The 26,897-nt window shown below is 33.0% G+C and overlaps 1 protein-coding gene across 1 annotated transcript in view; it reads left to right on the forward strand.

The window, feature by feature from the left end:
• Positions 1-26,897, forward strand: part of CSMD3 (CUB and Sushi multiple domains 3) — a 1,171,706-nt gene that overhangs the window by 155,943 nt on the left and 988,866 nt on the right. Inside the window, 1 exon segment of the mRNA XM_059902305.1 lies at positions 17,885-17,997. Within this exon segment, the coding sequence (XP_059758288.1) occupies positions 17,885-17,997 (113 nt within the window).

The following is a 26,897-nucleotide window of genomic DNA, read 5'->3' on the forward strand; positions in this document are numbered from 1 at the left end:
AAGATTGGCTAATATTCATTCAAATGATGTCTTCTTCTCATACTGTAGACTTTTATTAAAAAGTATTTCTTCCACTTCACGTCCAAGTAAACCCTCCTGTTCTGCAAGGGAAAATCACTAAATGCTCCCTTCCTTACTATGATTTTTTTTTTTTTTTTTACTCTGCTGTCCATTTTCATTTGCAGCCTGTATTTTTTTAAATGTTTTATAGAAGTACAATACACATAAGAGACTAAATTACATTTTGAGTTTGATGAATTATGTTAAATGAACATATCCACGAAATTAGAACTATGTTCAGAAAAAGAACATTGCTTCCTTCCAATCACCAACCCATGTTCCTCCCCTCAAAGTAACTACTCTCCTAACATGTAATGTGAGATATTAGTTTCGCTTGTTTTTAAGTGGAAAGACGCAGTAGGTGATCTTTGCCTATGGCTTCTTTTGTTCAACTTCATGGTAGTGAAATCCCAGCCTATCGTGTCTAGTTATAGTTTATTCATTTTCATTGCTATATGGTTTTGCATTGTATATGTTAATTTATCTACTCCACTACTTTCTAAGTCGACCCTTCCTCTTCTTTTAATTGAAGTATAGCTTATTTACAATATTATATTAGTTTCAGGTGTACAATACAGTGATTCAATATTTTTATAGATTATACTTCATGTAAAGGTATCATAAAATATTTGCTATATTCCCTATGCTGTACAATATATCTTTGTGGCTTATTTACTCTGTATGTACTTGTTTGCACCTCTTAATCCCCTACCCCTATCTTGCCCCTCCCTTCTTCCCTCTCCCAATGGGTAACCACTAGCTTGTTCCCTGTATCTGTGTCTGTTTTGTTATATTTGTTCATTTGTTTTATTTTTTAGATTCCACATATAAGTGAAAATATACAGTATTCATCTTTCTCTGTCTACTTCACTATTGAGAGTCCCCATAAACTAGCAAAAAGAACATGGCCTTAATTTCTGGCTTTTCCATCTACTATCTGTGTGACTTTTAACAAGTAGTAATTTCTCTTTATAGGCCTTTGACTTCTCCATTTGCAAAATAGAATAAAAATAAAGTCATACACAGTTTTATAGGTTATGGGGGATAAGGAGATAATGTACGCTGAACACTTAAATCATAGTGGAAACTTAGTAATTAGTAGCATTTAACATTATTTCATTAGTGAAAATAATTCTGATTTGAAATACAAGCAGCCAAATAAAGCATTTTGTTGACATAAATATTTTAATTTTAAAGGCATGTTTAATTTTATGTTTCAAGGTAATATGATTGTCCTTGTTAGCTAAAATGAAATTAAGCCACATATGTAAATGTGGTAATACCACATTTAATTTGGTACATTACAGCAACAAGATGTATCGAATGGTTCAGGGAGTACAATGAGTTTAGATGTAAAACATTATTCAGAATTGATTTAAGACTATATAAACATAAATTTAGTTATAATGGAGATAGCATATCATATATGGAAATGCGGTTTTACCCAAGACAAATAATGTTAATATCGTGACCTAATTTCATGATCAACAAGGTAGTCCTTTGTTAACTGTAATGGAACATAAAGTATTTGTTTATTAATTTCATTTCTTATGCTTCCTTCTTCCTATATCTTTTGTGAAAAAAATTGAGAAAAATCATTTTCTACCTATGGATAGCCACCTTCCCTAATTGTTTTGTATCAGACAGGATACAATTGGAAACACAAACAGAAGGAATTTAATATAGGGAGCTAGTTGTAAAAGACTTGAAGAGATGAAACCAGGCAATAGGAGAAATAATCCCGAAATTATTTATTATACAAAGGAACTATGGCTACAGAAAAACAAAATGCTGGGGGAGGTTGGGATATCCAGAATGCAGAACACACTGACTGTTGTGCCTTGAAGAATGCTGTTCCATGGAAGGGGGTGGCACTTAGTGGACACTGGAGTCAAGGAGGTGGGCCACCTAGCAGATGCTAACCCCCCAGAGGGGGAACCACATGACCACTACTAGGACCACCAAGGAAGGACTGCTTCCAGTATCAAAGCTGGGATCATCAAAGAAATGCAGCCATTTCCATAGTTGCTGCCAGGAAGAGAAAGAAGAGAAAGGGAGAAAGAAGGAATAATAACTTCTCTCCACTTCTCTATTTCTTCTCTCACCAATGGTTCCTAATATGCAGAACTCATCAGGAAGGCACCTGTCACAGAAGTCTGAACAGAGTAAGGAAGTATGGGGTTGGAAATGATGAACAACCAACAAATAACTGACTCATTCCAGTTATTTTTTGCCTTCCTTTGTTTGTTTTAGTTTTTTAATTTTCCCTTGTGGTGGTTAATTGCAGAGTAGTCAGAATGAATGGAGTATATTACATTAAACTGGAATAAACACTAGCTTGGAAAGCTAGGCTGGGTGCAAAGATGAACAACCTTCAATCAAAAACATAGGCTTTATCCAGTATGTGATTAAGAGTTATTAAAGGATTATAAGTAGCAAAGTAAGGTAGTACCAAGGTCAAATACTTATAAATTGTTGCTTTAGGAGGCCTGTGGAGAAAACTTTAAGATTATAGGTAGGTAAGACTAGAAGCAGAAGGATTTCCTACTAAGAGTCTATCAAAAGAGTTTAGATAAGAGAAGATGAGGGTCCAAATTTAAGCAGAGTTAATGGGAATGGAGATCAGTATCTGGAGTTGAAATCTATTTTATATACTTTGTGTTCTATTTTAATGTATAACACTCAATTAGAATTAGAATGGACTACATTTGTCTTTATTGTATTATCCTACATTTCTATGTTGTACACACTATAGCCATTCCAGAGTACAGGCATACCTCAGAGATATTGTGGGTTTGGTTCCAGACCATGGTAACAAAGTGAATACCGCAATAAAGTGAGTCACACAAATTGTTTTGTTTCCCAGTGCATATAAGAATTATGTTTACACTACACTGAGTAGTCTATTAGTTGTGCAATAGCCTTCTGTCTAAAACAATGTACATACTTTAATTAAAAAATATTTTGTTGCTAAAAAATGCTAACCATCCTCTGAGCCTTAGCAAGTAGAAGTAGTAACATCAAAGATCACTCATCACAATAAAAACATAATAATGATAAAATAGTTTGAAATATTGCAAGAATTACCAAGATGTGACACAGAGACACAAAGTGAGCAAATGCTGTTGGAAAAATGAGGCCAACAGATTTGCTTGACACAGATTTACCACAAACCTTCAATTTGTAAAAAATGCAATATCTAGAAAGTGCAATAAAGCAAAGCACAATACAATGAGGTGTGCCTGTAATGTAGTTTTTAAAATGTTGTTTTCCTCTCTATCTAGTTCAAAAAAATACTGAGAATATATGTGTGTTAACATTAATGATTCTAAAATTCGTCTTAAATTAAAAAAATAAATCTACTTTCCCCACCAAATTTTGAGAGCCTCCTATTTGTCATGCCATTATTCCAGGACCTATGCATTGCAGAGGAAACAATTTCTCCACCTTGGTAGTGGTTATATTCTAGTGAGAACAGCCGGAAAATAAATAAGGAAACAGATTAGGCAGATAGTGATAAGTGCTTTGGAAGTCACTGGTGGATTTTGGACATCAATGGAGAAGATATATGAATCAATGTTTATTTTCAAAAGATCACTCTGGTAATGGAGTTGAAGGTATACTGGGGGAGAGAGATTTGCAAGGGGGCAGATGATGGTGACATGGATTGTGGCAGAAGCAGAGGAAGTAGTGAGGAACCATCATATTTGGATATACTGTGACATTAGAGGACAGAGATTCCATTGAATTATTAGATGCATGAAAATGTGTGACATAGATATCAAGAAAAGCTGTAGAGCTTTTTAGCCTGCACAACAAGAAGACTAGATTTACTGAAAAGAGACTGAGGAAGGGACAGATCTTTTGAATTGCGACCTAGGTTTTGGACATACATCTGAGACAATGATTAGATGTTAAAGTGGGAATGTAAAATAGTGATCATATATACAGGTTGTGGAGGTCAGGTAAGAGTCTGTCTAAAGATAAAAATGTTGCACCTATCAGAGGATATATTTTATAATATTCAGAGCAAAATTTTATAGTCGACATTGTGAAGCAGTATCTTTGTCCACATGCAAATGAAGTACCCACCTAGAGCGAAGGGGTGTCATGGCTGTAAAGATCATTGGAACATCACAAAGAGAGGGTGTTTCTAGAGAATTTTAAACAGAACTCCAACATGAAAGCTTGAACGGTTTTTTTGTTTGGCCATTATGAAAATTAGTGATAAATTCGGTTGTTGCTGTTGTTTTCATCTTTATTTTCCCTGCATTCCCTATTCTCTGCTCTTTTTCCTTTTCTTTCTTCTCATTTTGTTAATGCATTAGTTCATTTTATAAGTATTACCTCCAATGTAACTATCTCAATATTAAGTCTGACTATGATTAATAAAACTATCATATGTATGCCATCTTGATAGGCTATCTCAAAAGTTCCATTTCGGTCACAGTCACAAGAATATTCCAAATTCTACAGAAAGTCAGCAAATACTTTAATGTATCAGTTAAGTCCATTCCTTTCTCTGTAACCTAGGACTAATGACAATTACTGATTATAGTTCTCTATATAATTGTCCAATTTAAATTTACAGGAAATATTGTCTTCATAGTATTTAGTATCTAAATATGTCCACCAGTACTTAATTATTATGCTTCTGTTTTTCTATTTTATATATATCTTTGTTGATGTAATGATGAAAAAAATATAATTATCTCTCAAATCACATCTCATTATTTGTAAGACTATGAAAATATTTTTAATATAAATTATTTTATACATGTATTTCATGTACTATTTTATGCACATGATTATTTAATATTATACTTGCCAGTGTCCTCTATTTCAGGAATCCAATACCTTATACATTCAGTTGCTTTTTTTTTCTCATTTTACTTCACTCCATGTAAAAAATAGAATATTATAGGAACTGTAGAAATAGTTTATCAGTGACATACAAATTCCAAAGTTATATGGATTTCCCCAAGAAATAGAAATAATATTTATGTTAAAATATAAAAACTATTTATTTTAAGGTACGCATTATGTATTCAATACTGAGGACATATTAACAGTTATGAAATATGATAAAGAAATGTTGATTCCTAAACCTAACTAGATATTTGCTTAAAAAAACAGTAATATGCTATTATTCTAACTTTGTCCATGATACATAAGTAGAAGAAGTTTGAGAAATGTAAATGTAAATAAGCAAGAACTGTTTTTCTTTTTCTGTTATTTTCACTGTGACCTAGTCATTGACATTTGTCTACTGGCATTTATTTTACTTTCTTTCTATTTTTCATATTAGTGTACCCACGTATTTCAAATAAAATTTACTCCCTTGACTCTGGCTCATATTTTATAGATTATTACATACGACTTTGGTTATAGACAATGACTCATATTCCTCTGTTATACATTACAGTATCTGATACATCAGTGGCTGTTAGAAGGAGAAAAAACATCTTGGATTCCCAGGAAAATCTTGGCAAATTTTTGCCTATTTTCAAAGTGTAATTGTTAACAAGGTGCTCTCAAAAATCCCCAAATTAGAAGAAAATGTTATAGATATGTGGCTATTTATTAGCCTTAAAAAAGAATTCAATATTTTTTATTTCTTCCATGTAGAACCCATGGTTGCCTTAGTTTATCTTCTCACATAGAAACTTCATTAACTTTTAAAGAAATGCAATTTTTAAATGCTGTCTTTAAATGTAGTGTTCATGTATTGTGAGAAAAAGTTTTCAAAATGCTTTGCCATTCACCAGTTATGTATGTGTGTGTGTGTGTGTGTGTGTGTGTAGAGAGAGAGAGTGAGAGAGAGATCATCTCAAAGTGTAGTTGTGCAAATTTATGAGAAAGTGGTGTTTGGCACAATGGGTATAATTAATGGTTATGTACATCTGGTAAGTGTAGTGGTTATATACTCAATTGCTTCTATCTGACAGCTGTGGAAACAAAATATTGAATAAAACACAGAACCAAAACTATTTTGAAAAACAGTCCCCAATTTTCTAAATTTTAGGATATCTAGGTTAAATTGTATAGGATCTTACCAGAACATCTTCAGTTAGTACCAACATAAAGCTTTATTTAAAACTCTCTCCAATTGCAGTTCTCTATGTATAATATAATACTACTCCTTAATACTTTTTTTTACATATCTAAATTCACAAAACTGGTGAGTGGCATAGAATCTCAAAACCTTTTTTATAGTCATTTTAGGTTAAAAAAAATTATAATTTGTCTTCATCATTGGAATACATAATAAAGAATATAGAATATGTATGTAATTTTCTATGTAGGAATATCAGTTGAATGTGCAGTCATTTGTCTTTTAAGAGCAAACACTTTAATGCCAGGAGAAAATAGACAAATTCCACATTTCTAATATACATACGTTTTAAATACATAGATAAATAATATGTCATATAAATGTCATGTTTTGCTAAATTTGAGAAATAACCAGTAACACCTTTCTGAGGAATAGGAAGAGCCATTAATTTTGAGGTAATTGTTATTGATGCGCATTGAATAAGTGGATCAAACAAACAACTGTCAGTATGGAAGAAGGCAAAGCATATATTTATAGAATCAAGTTTTTTTTTTTCTTACTGAACATAGAATACCTGTAAAGAAATATAGTAAAATTCATATGATAAGGTGTGTATAGTACTACCTGTTAGATGTTTCTGAAATGTACCCAAAAAGGATGGCGGGGTTTGTGGGGGACAAATCACTTGAATCAATTTCAAAAATTGAAAGTTCCCAAAGATACATGTGTTCTGCTCAGTCTCTTCCTTCCTCCCTCTCTCCCTCCCACTCTTCCTCCCTCTGCCTAATTGAGAAACTTTATCAATGATTGGAGATATATTATACTCTCATTATTATGCTCTTATCTCTTTCTTGGTCATAGTTTTGCCTTCAATTTACCTTAAGCAAACAGTATGTAATGGGTCATTATTAATTTTATACCCAAAGAAATCAAAAGTCCTAGGAATGCTAAATCTAGGGGGGAAAAAAACCTGAGAAGCACATAATAGTATATATTTGGAGAATTACACTTGTTCAAACAATCCAAATTTATTATAAATATCAATAATTGGGTGCTACAAGAATATAATTTTGATTTGGTGTGTGAAAGAACTTTCTAATTCTCACATTTGTCATCAAGGGTGGATATCAGTAGTAACAAATACTTCTGTAGTGCTTGCCGGACATTTTTCCAAGTGATGTGCTTGTCTTAACTTATTTAGAACTGACAAGAACTTAAGGATTAGGTACTATTTTCATCTACATTTTGCCAGTTAGGAAACAGAAGGGGAAGGAAGCAACCTGCCCGATGTCACACAACAGCAAATGGCAACATTGAGATTTATTCCAGAGTCCAGCCTCAGAGTTATCATAACATATTTATGCTAATTACATGAACTCTGGGTAGGTTCATCATCAAAATAATTATGGTAAAAATAATATTCAGCATAGGCACTGTGCTAAATTTTTACAAGCATTATCCCACTTAATCCTCACAATACAACAATGGGATAACTCCTAGTATCAACCTCACATTTTCCCTAGTTTATTGGGATAAAGTAACTTACCCAATATTAAGTTGCTGACAAGTAGCGGAATATGTTATTCAATTGTATACTCTAGAATCCAGGCTCACAGTCACTAACTTCAACTGCTTCTTAAAACCCCCAAACTTTGGAAATAATATGTTCATTAACAATTGCAGGTGTTTATGCAACATGGGGACACTGTAAAATATATTTAAATGTCTGACAGTGATCTCTGTACTTCAAGTTTTCTCAGTGATTCAACTAGACTGCCTTTGGAATTATGGTCATTTGTAGCTAGAAAGATAGATGACTGATTGAATCAAAAAAAGCAAATCAGGAAGAGAGGACATTATAGAAATTTTACAGTATTTGTAGCAGATAGAGAAGAAATTGAAAAAGTTGAATTTTGAAGAAAATTTCTGGTAATGTATTTCATAGGTCCTGGATAAAATGTTGATCCTGAAGATGAAATCCAAAGTCACTGGAAAGAATGCTGTGTTTTATGTAAATTTAGTGACTCTAAATATAGTGAGTTGAAGATATTCTCAAGCTATGTTTTTGAGGGAAGAAAACGTTTTCTCCACGGGATAGTGGTTTTATAGTATTTGTGCATCTCTCAGGGTTCAGACAAGAAGGAAAGAAACTGACATACTTAAAGTAGGAACACATTTAATAACAAGAATTCTGAATTTAAGGCTGCGGTATGAAGGTCAGAGAAAACCTTCACTAGCTTTCAAGAAATCAGAAATTTGCAGAAATCGCAGGAAAACACTAATTGCGAGCTCAATTTTTTGCAGCACCGAAACAATTGTTTTAAATAAGAATTCTGGTAAGCTGATGAAAAATCTTCACCTCTAACACCTGCTGAATCCAATGCACTTACCTACCAAGACATAATAATGGGTTATACTCAATTCACATTCTAAGTCTTATGGAATTGCCTTCATTGGCAAAATCTAATAGACAACTTCGCTGGCAAAGAGAGGTAATCTAGCAAGCGTAGTTCCAAGATTCACAGGCACTTCAATACAATGGAAAGAACAGAAAAGAGTAGAAATGAATGTTAGTTGCCTACTTTTCTATCTATATCTTTACAATGTTCATAGTCACATCCATATTTATCTTATCCCTACCCATACCCTATGTATATCATTATCTATATCCATTTCCATATCTAAATCTATACCTAGCACATGTTTCTAACATTGTGAATTTGCCATCCTCACACATGATGCCTTTTTGGGAATTTTATGTTTGATACAAGCTACAGCTCATTTACTCTCAACAAATTATATAATCATTCAAATATTGCTGCAGCCATCTTTTCCCTTAATATTACAATTACTGTCATCTTGACATAACCATGAATTATGCTGTTGTACTTCATGTACCCCAATAATCAATAGGGTATGCAGGATTTATTCTCACAGAACAGTCATTACTTTAAAGATCTATTTGTTCCTGTGGTTTTCCCATTCATTTTGAAATTAAATAGGTTAACAGTTTGTTTCAGCTGATAATTCCCTGTATATTACCTGGATCATTTTTAAGAACTGTATAACCAAAGTAAAATTGTAAGATAATTCAAATCCAAAAATCTTATTGTGAGTAATGAGAAACCACTGTGGAAATGCTGGTGTTATAGAATTTATCCTAGCCTTAGTATACCACTGAGTGCAGACAAAAGGGCAATGGATTTTGAGTCATAGCACTAATGAAACTAACATTTAATGGCTATTTCTTAGGTTCCAAAAAATAAGAATATATTAAAAAAAGAATGTGTAGAACTGAGTCACTTTGCTGTACAGCAGAGATTGGCACAGCATTGTAAATCAACTCTATTTCAATGAAAAAAAAAATACACCAGACCATTCACATGAATTGTCTTACTCAACAATCACAAAATCCTGGGACTTTGGTAATGTTACCAGTTTTTAAATAAAGCTCCCTCTCTCTCTTTCTGCATTCCTCATTTGTGTTTTCCCTCTGTCTCATTATAAGCAGTAATATGCTAATAGCCATTTAATTTAAAACTGTGACTTTTATGTTAATTCTCTTAACTAGAGAAAGTTTGAAATATTGCAATCAGTTGATAGGCATATTAAAAATGTATATATTAAAAGAGCCCTTTGATTACATTGTTAAAGATAGTATAGATCTAGTCATTCTCCATGCTCAAGTCTCGTGGAAATAATAACATCTCACTGTTAAAAGCTAATAAACACGGGGGCTTCCCTGGTGGCGCAGTGGTTGAGAATCTGCCTGCCAATGCAGGGTACACGGGTTCGAGCCCTGGTTTGGGAAGATCCCACATGCCACAGAGCAACTAGGCCCATGACCCACAACTACTGAGCCTGCGCATCTGGAGCCTGTGCTCCGCAACAAGAGAGGCCACGACAGTGAGAGGCCTGCGCACCGTGATGAACAGTGGCCCTGCTCGCTGCAACTAGAGAAAGCCCTCGCACAGAAACAAAGACCCAACACACCCAAAAATAAATAAATACATAAATAAATTAAAAGCCATGCTTATAAAAATCTAAAAAAAAAAAAAAAATTGTGTGGTGATAAACTCGTTTAAAAAAAAAAGTTGATAAACACATTTAGATAATGATACAAGCATCATTTTTATCCACCAGTGTCGATGTTTTAAGGGTTCCTGTTACATTAAGCTTTAAAATGGCACATTTATTGCCATTAATTTAAGAAGATCTTAAACGAACAGCCTATTATTTAAAAAGCATATGCATTGACATTTTAAATGACTTTCAGGTAATTTAAATTCTATCATTTTTGCATTAATTACCAAATAAATATTTTAGTACTTTTCATATTAGTCATTGATATAAAGTTACAAGTTAATCATTTAATTCTCCCTGTAACTAGCTACTCATTACAGTTTGAAATATCATTAATGTTTCTGAATCTTTTTAAGAGGAAATGCTTCAAGAATGTTTTCCTCTATTAAAAGCAGGCATGAGAAGTGATAGGACCACTTGCTTTAAGTGTGTGAATTTTAACACATTCTACAGCTCCTGATGAATGTTTTGTCTAGTAAGTAACAAAATGCTAAAATATGATTAGGGGTGCATGTGGGATTAGGGGAAATGTAGAAGAGTGGTTATACATTAGAAACTATTAAATGTAAGATGAAAAAACAACCAACATGCTCTGCCATCCTGTCACATGAGAGAACTTACTGAAACAATGGCCATAAAGTAGTTCATGACAAAACATTCACCAAATACAAATGTGAAATAGAGGAAATGTTTTGAATTTTTCATGAAACTAAATGTATTAAAGGGAAATTATTGTTCTTTAATCTGAGTTTACATGCATTTTTAAGCATCAAATTTATGGTGAGAGAAAATATTGATTGTTGTGATGTCATAAAACAAAGTAGCTACATGGCAAAATTAATATATTTCAACACTTTATTGGCTACTCCTCAAATTTTAACTTTTATAAAAAATAATATCTGAAGGACATTAACATTGCATCATCTAGGACTTTCCCCTGACATTTCTGTTTGCTAATCTTATTTATTTTTCCTAGTCGGGAAATATCTTTGCTAACCACTGGTAACCTTTGCCATAAAGGTATCAACATGTACAGGCAGTGGTTCCCCATTAATTTCCAGGCCTTTAATTCAATGACTTCATAATTATGACACAGTTTTTTACCAGCCTCAACTACTTAAAGCTATAATGTGGGTAAAATCATGTTTTTCTCTATTCCACATATTTGTTAAGAAATTTATATGGGCATTGTGGAGAAAAAAGATGAATTAAATATGCATTCGGCCCTCATGGAAAAATCATTTCCCCTATGGGAAAATCACAAGGAGAGAGATAGACTGGAGTTGGAAGTTATGGGTTTATATCTTTGCTCCACTGCCTACCAGCTGTATGGATTTAAACAATTTACTAATCAATTCTGAGCTGTGATTTCTTCAATTGTAATTCAGTGAAAATAAAATTACACTCCGGTATTCTTTAAAAGGAACATAAAATGTCATTCACTATGCAAATTTATCATATGTCAATAAGAAGGGAATATAATTGATAAGGTAATAAAACAATATATAAAAAACTAAATTTCACAAATATCTGAATTCCATGAAAAATATTATGCTTATCCATAAAATATTATGCTTTTACAGTACATAGAAAATGTGTTAAATTCAGGTAAAATACATGTATATTTAACTACTGTAATTTATAACTCATGTTGAAGATAAAAATCATATTAGTTTTACCTGAAAAATAAATGTTTAAATTATATAGTTATATCCTAAAAGATATTTCAAATAGATATACATAAAATATATGGTCTCCCTTTAACTCTTGAGATTAATAACATGGTAAAAAATAACTCTGAACAAGAGTCTCTAAATAGACTATTTGGATTTTCTTAACAATTGGCATTTATTTACATTCTCATGATTCTTGAAAACACTGCTCTAAGAATAAAATTTTTGGTTTGAAAAAGAAAGCATTATGATGGCTTTCACATTCTTCTATCATTCCACTTCATTAATTTAACCATGTTAAGAGAGCCTCTTACATGGAATGCATTGCATGAAGAACTGGTGATAAACTATTGAGTTCCAAGCACTGACTTCAGGAAGTTTAGTGCCCAAAGGAGAAAGAGAGAAGCTTAATAAATAATCACACATAAATATTAAATTATAAAATGAAGTCTTGTAAAGAAAAGTAACTAATGGGATTCATAACTTAAAGTTTATTTTCAAATCAATCAAGTAATGTATCACAGGAGGGAGTAAAACAAGTTACTGTAAATCCTCATAATGGTACAACTATCATGAAAATAAGTTTAAAAACATACATCTTCCCTCATTTACTGAAGTGAAAAAGAAAACTAAATCTTCCATTATACAGCATGCCACTACATACTGAGTATTTAAGGATAACTGGAAAAAAACTTGCTTTTGCTAAATAGGAAAAATTCTTCACATTGTCCTCTATCATTTCCTCTATCATGGAAAATTTAATGGTAAAAGGTTCTAAATATTTCCTAAAAAAATTGGATTATTTAATGTACCTGAACAAGTATAAAAATCTGAGATTGCATGTAAAATAATTTGTATGTTTGTATGTGCATTAGTAGTTCAAATATTTAATATTTTGATTTAATGAATGTGCCAAAGACAATGAGAGGAGGAACAGGGTGTTCGCTAGAAAATGGGACAAAACAGTATGTTGTAGTCTTAGACCTGGCTCTACTGTGAACTTGATCCAGTTGTTTAATATCTCCCAGTCCCTTATGCCTTCTAATCTGAGGATGAAATTGCATATTTTACCTATATAGAAAGGTTTTCAAAACATTATTTTCAAATAAATGTTGCACTGATAGGCTCTAAATCTACTTGTTTTGTATAATATCAACATGAGTCTCAGTGAATTACAGTGGTCACTAGGTTCCATGGAACCTCTATTTTCATTTGTAGAATAATATTTTAGACACTTTTTTTAAATGTATATTTCAAAGCCCCAAAGAGAGCTATGCATTGGTTTCCTATTGTTGATGCAACAAATTACTGCAAACTTAGTGGTTTGAACAACATAAATGTATTATCTTGCAGTCTGGAGAACTGAAGCCCAAAACGTATTTAAGTGGGCCGAACTCAAGGTGTCAGCAGGACTGCATCTCTTATGGAGGCTCTAGGAGAAAATCTGTTCCTTGACTTCTCCAGCTTATAGAGGCTGCTTGCCCTTCTTTGGCTTGTGTCCCTCTTCTAGCTTCACAGCCAGAAACTGCATCACTCAAACCTCTGCTTTCATTGTCACATCTCCTACTCTGATCCTCCTACCTTCCTTTGATAAGGACCCTTGTGAATACTTTGATCCATCCAGATAATCTAGGGTAATTTCCTATTCTTAAGATTTTAACTTAATCACATCTGTAAAGTTCCTTTTGTCATACAAGGTGACATATTTAAATATTCCAGTGATTAGAGCCCAGGCAATCTTGGAAGGCCATTTTTCATAGTATAATATCATACATAACATCATAACAGTCTGGTTATAAGGTAAATAGGTTCTCAGACTTTTTTTGTTGCAAAATCATTTGTCCTTTTTTTTCCCTGACAATGTTTCTTATTTTTCTGAAAAAATACTCTGAGCATTTAAAGTGGGGAATACTTTATTTTTACATCTTTATATCAAGAAATAATGTTGAAAAAATCTAGAAAATTATTCAACAACTAATTAGTTCCCCAATTACCCCGAAATTCTAGTACTAGGTATATTCTCAAGAGAAATATGTATAAATGCTTACAAAACATGTAACACATGTTCATGGCAGTAGTATTTACAAAAGACCCAACTGGAAAAAAAAATGTCCACCAACAATAGAATGGATAAATAAATTGAAGTATATTCATAAAATGGAATCCTATAGAGCAATGAAAGTTAAGTTCCATACTACTGCTATAATAATACAAAGGTAATGTTGAGTCAAAGAAGCCAGAGGCAGAATAATTTTATTATATGATTTTATTTATATAAAGTTTTAAGACATGGAAAACTAATTTGTTTCATTAGGAGTCAGGGACTGCACCTAGCCTCTGATATATACCCATTACTGTAGGCAGAATAATGATTCCAGAATAATGGTTCCCTCAGAACCTGCAAATATGTTCTATCACATGGCAAAAGGAACTTTACAAATGGAATTAAGATTACAGATGTTATAATAGGAAGATATTTGAATTATCCATTTGGGCACAGTCTAATTACATGAGCTTTTAAAAGCAGAGGCAGAAGAGGCAGAGAACTTCTTCCAGCCTGAGATAGAAGAGGGAGCAGCAGAGAGATGAGGTAGAAGGGGAAACCATAGATATCTGAAGAATGAGAAGAACTTGGACTGCCATTGCTGACTCTGGAGATGGAGGAAGGGGGCCGCAAACCAAGGAATGCTGGCAATTTCTAAAAGCTGAGAATAACCCCAAGCTAACAGCCAGCAAGGAAAGGAGGACCTTAATCTTACAACTTCATGAAACTGAATTTTGGCAATAGCCTGCTGAATTTGGAAGTGAAGCAGATGTAACTTCAGAGTTTCCAGAAAGCAACGCAGCCTAGCTGACACCATGATTCCATTCTTGCGAGACTCTAAGCAGAGAATCAGTTGAGTTATGCTCTGCCTAGATCCACGTAACTGTGAGATAATAATGGGTGTTGTTTAAGTTTGTGATAACTTGGATTAAGTATAGGAAAATTATACGCTTGTTCTTTATAAGAAAACTAAGCACATAATAAAAATTTATAATATCTGACCATAAATTAAATTTGAATGAATTTCAAAGGATTAAATTCATAGAGAAAATGTTATCTGACTATAATGCAAATGAGATACACATTGGTAACAAAATATAACTAAAGTAACCCATATGTTTATAATTTAAGCAATGTATTTCTAACCATGGAACAAAGAGGAAATCACAAAGGAATTTAGAAAGAAGTTTGACTAGGTCCCTTGCGGGGTGTAGCTTATGCAGCAAAAAGAGGAAAATTTAAAGCTGTAAATGCTTATATACTCTAGAGAAAATTGCTATGTAAGTGTTTAAGAATGGACTTTTCTGTATTTTCTGTATGTGTATATATATATATATATATTTTTTTTTTTTTTTTTTTGGGGGGGCCTCACCGTGCGGTATGTGGGAATCTTAGTTCTCGACCAGGGATCGAACCCGCGTCCCCTGAAGTGGAAGCGCGGTCTTAACCACTGGACTTCCAGGGAAGTCCCAAGAGTGGACTTTGATAAGGATGTTGATGAAGACATACTGAACAAAGTATATAGAACCCAAATGTTCATCAACAGTGAGTGAATAAATGAATTGTGGTATATTTATTGTAGTAGATTCCTATACAACAGTGGTTCTCAAAATGTGAAACATGTATCCTTGAAAGTTCTGAGACATTTTCAGGGGGTCCATGAAATCAAAATTATTTCCATAATACTACTGAGGAATTATTCACCTTTTTCTCTGTATTAGCATTTGCCCTCATGCACAAAAGTAATGCTGGGTATAAAACTGCTGGTGCATTAACACAAGTCAGTGACTTCAAACTGTACTAGTAATCATTAGTCATTGTATTCTTTACTGCCACACACTTGCAGTGCAAAAAAAAAAAAAAAATCCAATTGTACTTAAGAATGTTCCTGTTAAAGCTATAACTAATTATTTCATTAAATGCCCACCCTGTAATACTCCTCTTTTTAATGACCTGTGTGACAAAATGGAAAAAAATGAAAAACAAACAAACAAAAACCTTATGCCTACTAAAATATGATGGTTGTCTGAAGGAAAAATAGCTTGAGTTGTCAGCTGAACTAGCCACTTTTTTCATGGAACAAACTTTTTATTTGAAAGAATGATTAACAGATAAACTATGGTTAGTCACACTTAGGCATTTGGTATCTATTTCCCCCCTGCCCCTCCGAAAAATATGAACCTGACTTGTTACTTCAAGGAAAACAACTGACAGGATTTGCTGTCAGTGATGAAGTCTGAGTTTTCAAGTAAAAAATTAGAATTTTGGAAAACTTCAATCCACCACTGTAAGCTTTAGAGCTTCCCCAAGTTTAAATATTTTTCTGGTGCGATCAATAGAAATAAAAATATATGTGATTTTTACGTATTTTATAATGAAGTGTATCAATATTTGGAAGATCTCTCTAACTCAGTGAACCAATATATTTCAAATAACCAATGCATGCATAATGTTAAAAAATGCATGAGTAAATATAACCTATTGCAAGGACAAGGTGAACCAAAGGACTTTAATGTTACAGAGTGCAAAAATATTAGCTGATATGGTTTGAATTCAACATTGTAACTAGTCAAGTTTTTATGTAGTATCAAAGAAGAATAACCACTTTTACAAGCAAAAGCTATTAGAATACTCTTCCCTTTTACAACTAAATGTCTAAGTGAGACCAGGGTTCTTCATACCCATCAAACGAAATAACATATTGCAATATATTTAATAAAGAAGCAGATATGATAATCTAGCTACTTTCTACTAATGGGACAGGCATTAAAGAGATTTGCAAAAATAAAGCACAGTGTATTCTTCTCGTTGTTTGTTTTGGAAAAGATAGTTATTTAATACTAAAATATTATTTATGTCAACACATAATGGATTTATTCTGGATATTTTTAAATGATATTACTAATGTACATTTTAAAATGTTTCTCAGTTTAAACTTAAATAGGGTAAATATTGATAGATCTAGCCTGCAATATCTTTTTGGGGTTCTTAATAAATTTTTAGAGTAAGTAGGCCTGAGACAAATGAGAACTACTGCTATTCAGAAATAAAAATATTTGATAATTTCAGTACAGACTAATTCTACCTATATAATGTTGGGCAAAAATAGCAAGTATATTAAAAAATAATATAATTCCATTGCATAAAATTCTCAATCCTAACTCTCATATTAAGAATAAAAAATGAGAAAGTTACATAAAGGGCAATTCATAGAAAATTTTTAAAATTATTCATCTTCATTAGTTTTATAAAAATTATATCCAATGAATGTGCTTTTTCTTATTTTTAATTTTTCTTTTCTGCTTTATTAAGTGTCAATTGTAAATTATATTTTATATAATCGAGCTTATTATATGTAATAAATTATTAGCAAAGTAAGTAGTGAATTATGGGCAAAAATATCAGACAACTATTTGTTATGTAAACTTATGCATTATTAACCAAAAATAATTTGCAACTATTAATTTTAATAGAACTTCCTGGAATCTGATAAAACAGAATCACTTCTCACATGTAGAAATTTTACTTTAGAGATTTCATATTTAGATCACATCTCTTCCTTTAATATTAAATTTCATGAAATATTTCCCACTCATATATATTTTAAACTGTCAGGAAAATTCAACAGAAATGTCTTCTAAGTGTTATTAAAATCAACAGCTAAAATATGCACAGACCCATAATCTCATAACTTAGTTCCCAAAGTTTGAATTGATCACTATTTTCATGTAGATGATATATGGGATAGGCATGATAAACAGTAATAGCACGCACACATAAATAAACATATTTATATATACTTATAGCAATTGCTTTCGATGAGTGACACGTCTAATCAACATGTAATAAATTAATTCACACCACACACATTCACAAAGCTTAGGGATTTGATAAAATGACTTTTAATACTCTTTCAACTCTATTAGGTAAAATGTCTATAGCTAATAGTTAATTCTGTTTATGTTTCAGGTTAACAGGATTCCATCTGCCACCACCAGTGACAAGTACCAAATCTGTGTTCTCACTACGTTTGACCAGTGATTTTGCAGTTAGTGCTCATGGATTTAAAGTATACTATGAAGGTAAGTGACGGTAATATAAAAGGACCACTGCCCAGTTCAATGTAGTAAAACCAAAATTCTCCAGGGTAAAAATAGAAGAAAAATCACCAGGACAGAAGTTATAGTTCATCCTGCTATATCAAATCTTATACCAAGATTCACCTTCTCAATAATCATCAATATATAATAAAAAGCTAGACTTAGTAGGCTTTAATGTTTCATTGCAGTGTGCCTAGACAGAGGAAAACCTTGCCCATAAATCTTCTTAGGAGATGAGACCATGGCATCTCTATAGGTTTAAACCTTAATAAAAGGGAACAGAATCTGAGAGTAAAAGGAAACTAGGCCTGATTTGAGATTCAGGCATCACAGACTCCACCCTATTCTCCTCTGTTCTTTGCCCCTCTGCCATAAAATAAACTGGTCATTTGTGTTCTCTGCAAGTTCGAATAAAGAGAAAATTCTATTAAGAGACAAGAGTTGACATGTTTCATTTTAAACCAGTATTTCCAGTCCCACAGATCCATAATCCCTTAACCACAAAGAGGAAAATAAAGAAGCACTTGAAACTGATGTTTTTTATCTGGAAGTTTGCTACAAGCTCACTTAGTATCAAAACCTGAACTGATTGGAGGTCATTTGTAATCTTTATTTATCCCACATAGTGTGGGGACTCATGTTTCACTATACAATTATTGTTTGATAACTGGGTATCACCACAGGCTCTGCTGATGGTGTTAAAAATGTACAGAATCTGTATTGTTTTCCCTTTTTACAGTGTAAAAAAAATCTGAAGGTAAAAATAACCTGTTCTCAAGGCTGCATATTGAGGTCATGTAGTTGTAATTTCTTCTCTATGTGACTTGACAATAAAATCTCACCTAGTTTAGGGAAGGATCCCTTCCTTACCCGTAGGAATAGCATAACAGAATTCAACTCGCCTCCCCAGGACCATATTACCGGAATGCACCACACCAGATCTAACATCATGATAAGAGATATACAAATACAGTAGCAGGGGTGGTTACTTTCTAAAGCACATAATAATTCAAAATATAATATGTTTAAAGAGTACACTAGAAAACAATCATATATAAAATAGAATTGCTTTAGTATACAGGTTAACAGTTTGCATGTGGGGAAAGTTTTAAACTGAAAGTTTCATCTAGTGCTTTCTCCCTAGGAAAAAAATACCTGCTAGCAAATTGTTGAGTAAAAATATTTTCTCTTTTTTTAATATTCTTAATAATGCCATATCACAGCAGTTTTGAACACTATTTTCTACCTAATACATTTCTGAACTGTCTTTCTCTAGCAGGGGAGGATGCATTCCAAGACTTATTTTCCTCCATTGTGATAGTAATAATCATTATTTTTGAAGGTACTTTCACAATAGTTGAATATTTTTATCTTGGCAACTTAATTCATAGTTTAAAACACTACAAACACAAAGGGTTTAATTTTAAGTGTAATTTTGGCAATATTGAAGGAGTTAGTAATACAATAGTTTTCTATTAAAGGCTCCATAATAGAGAATTTGTACTCTGTTCATCAAAGTATAAACATATTTTAGGTTAGTTTATTCTTTCAGCAAATACTAAGTATACTGAAATTGTAGGAACTTGGAAGATGTATTATAATATTGCCATACTTTCTGGTTTGACTGTCAAGTTTCATGAAATACTGTCAAAAATATTTTCATAGCTCTCCATTGTTTCTACATATACAACATTAAATTTCTGTCTTTTCTGCTTCAGTGAAAATGGATTCATATATCTTCATGACATTTCAATGTATGTTTGGGAGATCCTGACTTAAAATATAAGGTACTAGGCATCTGGGTAGTATTGAGTGATTGGTCATCATCCTGCAGAACATCTTCAGGTATTGATTTGTGATGGGTATCTTCTACCATGTATACTACTTTTCTATGGCTATCATAGCAAACAACCACAAATTTAGCAGCAAAACAACAAAAATATATTATCTCACAGTTCCGTAGTTGAAAAGTCCTGGTTGTCTCTGCTAGTCCTCTGCTCAGAGTTTCATAAGGCTGAAATAAAAATGTCAGCTGGTTAGGCTTTTATCAGAAGGCTCTGGAAAAGATCTATTGCCCACCGTTTCTAGAGGCCTCTCTCTTCCTTGCCTGTAAGACCTACATTTGTGAGCTAGCCACTGGTGAAATGAATCCTTCTCATACTTGAAATCTCTCTGATGTTCCCTTCTTAGTGCATCTCTCTACTATCTTCTTTTCCCACACACCTCTGACTTCAGCTGGAGAAATTTCTTAGCTTCTAAGGGCCTATGTCATTAGATTAGCCTTGATTATCCATGTAGACCCAATCTCCCCAAGTTAAAGTCCTTAAGCATAATTACACATGCAAAGTCCTTTTTGCAAGGTAATATGACATATTCACAGGTTCCAGGGATTCTGGGGTGTGTGTGTGGGTATGTGGGTTAGGCTTCATTAGTCCTACCACACCATGTGCAACACTATGTAATATTTTACAGAGGGAGTAGCTACAAGCATTTATTTATTTAACCACAGCCAGTGACACTCTCAAGGCCAATTGGTGTATTGTGAAGTTCAGAAAACTTAGTTTGAAATTTCAAAGCCTGTCCTCTAAATTTACACCTGTATTTTTTGTTTTGTTTTGTTTTTTTTGCAGGATGAACCTAATGTCTGAATCTCATTTATTTTCATTTCATCTCCCTCCATATAATCACTTACTAATTATTTTCTTTATTTTTTGTCCTTGTGTACTAGAATTTATGAGGTCTCTATTTATTAGTGATATTTGTGCATTTTTCTGTGTTTCTCAAACTGCCAATAGTGGACCACATGCATCAGAATCATCTGGAGAATTTGCTAAAATGTAGAATTCTTGGCCCCAATTACAATCCTGAATCAGACTGTAGAGTGAAGCCGTATAATATGCATTGTAATTCCAATTGCAAATCCAATGTAGAAAAATTGATAAATGTACGTCATCTGTGATCTTCACAGACCTTCTCTGTTGTTACAAACTTCTGCTATCTTACTTCAGCCCATATACTTTAAAACTGTAGAGGGTGATGTCCCCGTTTCACACATTTTGACTGAGTTTCAGAGCTCTTAACCATTTATCAGAAATGCTTTTAAACTTCTTGAAGTTGAAGCTGCGAGGTGTTACATTTCTGTGGAAAATTTTCCCCATTAATATCTAGCTGCATATATTTTTATTTTTCCTCATTATTGTCTATCATACACTTGAATTTCTTGTCACTGTTTCTCAAAATTTGTTTCACAGAACTTTGTTTTCATATGTTTCTTAAGATTTATAAAAACAAATGAGTAGAATAGTGTTCTGTGGAACAAGTTGGAAAAACACTAGTGTATACTAAGTTGAATAGTCATATAACCATCTTTCAAAATTTGATCAGGATAAAACTGGTACCATCTGTATTCTGTGGAGCACACAATGGAAATGCTCTTTTGTCTTTTCAGATCTGCCAAACAGAATTCAAAATATATTCTAGTTTCTGCTAAAAGTTATTTTGTACAATGGACTCCTTTCACATTTTACTTTCAAAGCTACGTAATCATTCTTCATAGGTGCAAGATCATAAAGGTATACCATAGACTATCTTATCATTTTAGAATTGTTTATTGTAGAAAGTAATATAATCCAAGCATATAGTGGATTATATACATATTACATGTAATCATTAAATATTATTATATATTATATGAATTGGTTAGTTTAATGTCTAGGAGAATCTCAATGAATAATTTCAGTATGTATCAGTGATCCTTCAATGATCAGAAACAGACATAAAAATAAAAAGTCTTGAAAATCGCTTCAAACTCAAGGTAGCTATTATGCCCTAATGATTATTGATGTGTATGACTAAGTAATTAAGATATTACAGGGATAACAGTCTCAGTTTTAGCAAATTTGCTGTCCAATCATTTTCACATTTTAATTAAGAAACATAAAAATTTGTTTAATAACAGTATTACTACTAGGTAACATTTATTGAGTGATTTCTTTGTGTCAATCACAGTGCTAAACATTTTACATGGATTTTTCTCACCCTAGAAAATTATATGAAAAATTGTAATGAGCAAGAATTTAATAAAGCACTAACCTTAATGTAAAAATATGTTTAAGTACCCTAGAGATATAAACTGTATATATTTCAGAGACTTATTCTATACCTAACTACAAACTAATTCCATTATAAATGTATATGACCATATAAAATTTAGTGCAAAAGAGCATTACAAAAGTAAGAATTACTGATAATGCTGTGTATAAAACAATACAAAATATAAAAGCTGAAATATATTTTTGTGTATATTACATGTGAACTATATATTCTGTGTCCTTTTTAAACACTTCACATACAGAAGAATGTTTATATTATTTACTATTCTATTTTAGCTATCCATCACACATGTTTACTAAAAGTTTTCACTTGAGAATGTCAAATGACTTTAGTGATTTTTAATTTTAGGTGTTATTTTTTATTCCTAAGCTTTATAAATTTAAACTGCAGTACCATGAACTTTAATGGAGAGATTACAAGTTAGAATGAAGTCAGTTACGCTTCTAGCAAGACAGCTGAATTGTAGCAAGAGAAATTTATGTAATAAAATTACATATATTAGTTTTCTAGCAATGAAGGTAGGTTAGGTTCATAAAAGAAGTTAATGGATCTTTACCTTACTTTTAAGAATAAATGAGAGATATATTTTTAAAACATAATACAAGGAAATATAATACGTGCAGAGACTGTTTTTTTTGGTCTCTCGATCAAATTCAAATATTTTGCCTTCAGGGTTCCATAGAGTCTGGCTACTTAGGCATTGAAACATCTTAATCCATGGCCTGCCCCGCCCCCCCCCCCCCCAACTTTACTTACTTTGGGTAACTTCCTGCCCTGAAATTCGGATTGAGCTGCAGGCAGAGGATGAGATTATCCTCCTACCTCCACTCCCACTACTTGTGCCATCCCTGTGCTCCAGCTTTTCTTGGCTTCATTAGCCACCAGTGGCCAGGGGCAGGAGCAGGAGGTAGAGCTGGTACCAGGGAACTAGGATGAGATCCTGTCTCTGTCATTGCCCCTTCGTAGCATTCCCCTTTGGAATCCGGTCCTCCCTTGTTCCCCAGGGTCTAGCCTGGTGGTCTTGTTTTCCATGGCCTGCTCCTCCAGTGGTCCTTGCCTGTTTGGTCTGACACTATGGAAGACAATTTCTCATGTGGCCTTGATCTCCATGGCACAGTCCTCTGGGTTTTCCATCCTTCATGGCTAGATTCATTGGAGGTTCTATCTCTGGAATTTTTATCACTGGGAATGTGGCCCTTGGATGGTTTAGTCTTCCAGAGATCTAGGCCACCATACTCTGCCCAAGTCCCATCCCAGATGAAATGGTCCTCTGAGATGTCCCACTCTTGTGAACTAACTCTCTGGCGATCAGGCTCTGTTTGGTCTGGCCCTCTGGGAGACTTGTCTTCAATGTTCAGGTCCTCATGGAGTGTGAGCAGCTGTGTCCTGGCCTTTCTGGAACAGTAGCCCTAGGTTTGAGGACTTTGGGGGTCTGGCCCTCCAGAAGTTTTGTCAGCTGCAGGCAGGTCCCTCCAAAGGTCTGTTCACCACAGTCTGGCTCTTTGGTGCACCTCTTTCCTATGGCCTAGTTATCTGATAGTGTGGGAAGCTGTTCATGGGACCCTGTACTTGGCCCCAGCAGTGGTTTTGTCTGTAGTGGCCAGTGACCATCTATCTAAGTCATGAGTGCCTTCTCTCTCTTGTATTTATTTATTTAATTGAAGTATAATTGATTTACAATATTATATTAGTTTCAGGTATACGACATAGTGATTCAATATTTTTATAGAATATACTCCACTTAAAGTTACACTGGCTATATTCTCTCCCTTTTAAATTGTTCAAAATCCCAATCTAGAGAATTACAAAAATCAGACTTTTCCCTAAATATCATCTACAGAATGGAGTTAAAAGTTACAGTGTTATAATGAATATGTAGATTTGGCTGGGTATACGCAAAAATTTATTAATTCTCAAGTTTACATCTATTATCCAGGAAGATATATATTTTCATTGTACTCACAACAAAACTTGAATAGTATTCTCAGTACTATGAATGCTTTTCGACATTAAGCAATAACTCTTTTTTTAAAAAAAGCAATAACATTTTAAACATTTCCCATTTCTGCACAGCGTAGCACATACAACCTGTACAACAACAGATCTCCAGCCTTATTTCTCATCATTTGCCTCAATTCATGAAATGGTCACATGAACATATATTAAATTTCTACATATACTATGGTATTTAAATTGTTCTACCTTCAATCTCCAGCTCTCCTGCTGAGTACACCTGTACAATGTATTGATATTTTTTGCTCACGCTAGGCTCTGAGAAGCTTGAGGGTATAGAACCAGTTTTATTTATTTTGTAAATTGCACCCTATTTCAGCACATTCCTGGCACACTGCAAGCACTTAATAGATGCTTGGTACATACAAGTAATAAATAGGAATATCTAATACTTTGATCTGGAATGAGGAAAGACTTAATACATTTCCCACTTACAAAGATTTAAAACGCCAGTGAATATGTTAAAAGGCAGTAACCACAAATATTTACATTAAATGAACAAGGTTTAGGAAAAATTTTGGTCTTTTATTTGAGAAAAGCCATAAATGATACTTAAAATTATTTTTACTTTTTATAGATATTTTCTTTACTTTAAAATCTTTACTTTCTTGAAGTAAATAGTTTCTTTATGAAGCACTTTAAAAATACAAAATTGCTCATATGGCATAAAGAGAAAAATAAGCTGAATATAAAAAAAATGTTAAAGCCAGTGACATATGACCTACTTAATCTTTGTGCTTCATATGGAGAAGATGGGATGGAATTCAAGATTATATTTTATTCTCCAGAAGTAGGATGATTAAACACAGTATGTAATCTCATTTCACATTAAATTTCCTTCTTTTATATATGTTGCTAACTGTGTCATATCTGTCAACTGCTATAATTTATCATTTTTATATGAGTGCTAGAATGAAGTTTAATTGAGACAGTGATTAATGTAAGATTCTAATTATATGTCAAAGATTTTTTTGTGTTTCATACACTCAAAGACTATACATTGTGATAAATTGTTATAATTGATAGCATACAACTCGTGGTTTAAAAGAGAACTATACTATAAGTTTGGTTAAGGAATTAATTTGTGGATTTATCTTGATTCCCTCTTAACAAAATGTAGAAAATTAGCAAAATATAAATTTATGTTTATTATTTGACTGTAAGTATGATGGCATATCACAGAAAATTAAATTTGAAATGGTTTCTTCCTTATAAAAATAATTATGCTCTTTAACAGAGCACCATTTAATATGATTAAGAAATAAACATATGTAAAATAAAATGTGCAAATCAAATATTTCAATGGGAACAATAAACAGCATCAATCATTTTCATTCAATGGGTATATGTACTGTATTAGATAAAATTATTTTTCTGCATGGAGAAATAATTATGTCATCACATCCCATTTTCACTACTTGTTACACAAATCTCAGCTTTAAGATGGATTTTTAATAATTTTCCCCATACCACATAAGACAACATAGTTTATCCCAATAAAAATTATACTTTTCCTATATAGTATGATATATCGTCTAGAATATTCTTTAGGTTTTGTATACTCTTTAATATAAATTGACCTCAAGGCACTGGTTTTTGGACTCTTAGTATTATTCAGAGGACTAAATGTTCCTTTGTTATTGCTCCTATCTAATTATTAAATCAATGATATTTCCAACTATGTAGTTAAAATTATTGAATATTTCTAAATAATTTTTTTTTCATATTCATTTGCATTTACAATAATTATTCTGGTTATCTGCCATCTTTGAAGGCACTTATCAATACTTTTCGTCCTTACACCATGCTTCCAACTGAAGATTTTCTCATTTTACAGCATGCTCTTTTGGCCATAACTGTCAAACACTAGCCAACACTTGCTATGTTTCATACAATATTTCATTGTGCTTTTCTGTGTAGATATAGCATAGCATTTACTTCTCATAATGATATTTAAAGGAATTTTTCCACAAAAGGATCCTTCCCATCTGTATTGGTTTTGTATTGCTGTATAACAAAATTACCACCATTTCGTGGACTAACACAACACAAATTATAATCTCATAGTGCTATAGATTAAAAGTTTGGCAGGGGTCAGCTGGGTTCTTAGCTCAGATCTCACAAGTCTGCTGTCAGGGTGTTGGCTAGCACTGTGATTAAGGCCAGGGTCCTATTCCAAGCTTACTGGTTGCTGGTAGAATTTATTTCCTTACCAGTGGTATGATTGAGGTCCCTATTTTCTTGCCAGTGATTGATCAGGGATTTTTCATAGTTTTTATAGGCTGCTTGTGGTTCCTTACCATCCTCCTCACCCAAAGGCAGTTCAAAACCTTTCAGCTTAGCTACAGCACTTCTCTCAGACTTTCTCTCTACTTGGCTTACAAGGAGGGCTATGTAGTATAACATAATCACAGGACCGACTGTCCCATCACCACTGCCATATAATGTAACCTAATGAAGGGGGCAACTATTCCATCATATCCATAGGTCCCACCTGTACTCATGGGAAGGGGGTGGAAATCTTGGAGCCCATCTTAGAATTCTGCCTAGCATATCCTGTTGAGTGACTCATTTAGGTGATAGTTCAAAACAGGATAGAAAATACAGGAAGAGAAAGAACAGAAGGTTAGAAGATGCGTTTTATTATTTATCACCCTAAGCAGAACTATCTTTACCTGAAAAGAGATATAGTTAATATATTCTTTATATTTTTTCCTCCTTACTTTGGTAAATTGATTTCTTTTAGGTTAGTAAGT

The sequence above is a fragment of the Balaenoptera ricei genome, chromosome 17 (assembly GCF_028023285.1).
Source record: "Balaenoptera ricei isolate mBalRic1 chromosome 17, mBalRic1.hap2, whole genome shotgun sequence".
Lineage (NCBI taxonomy): Eukaryota > Metazoa > Chordata > Mammalia > Artiodactyla > Balaenopteridae > Balaenoptera > Balaenoptera ricei.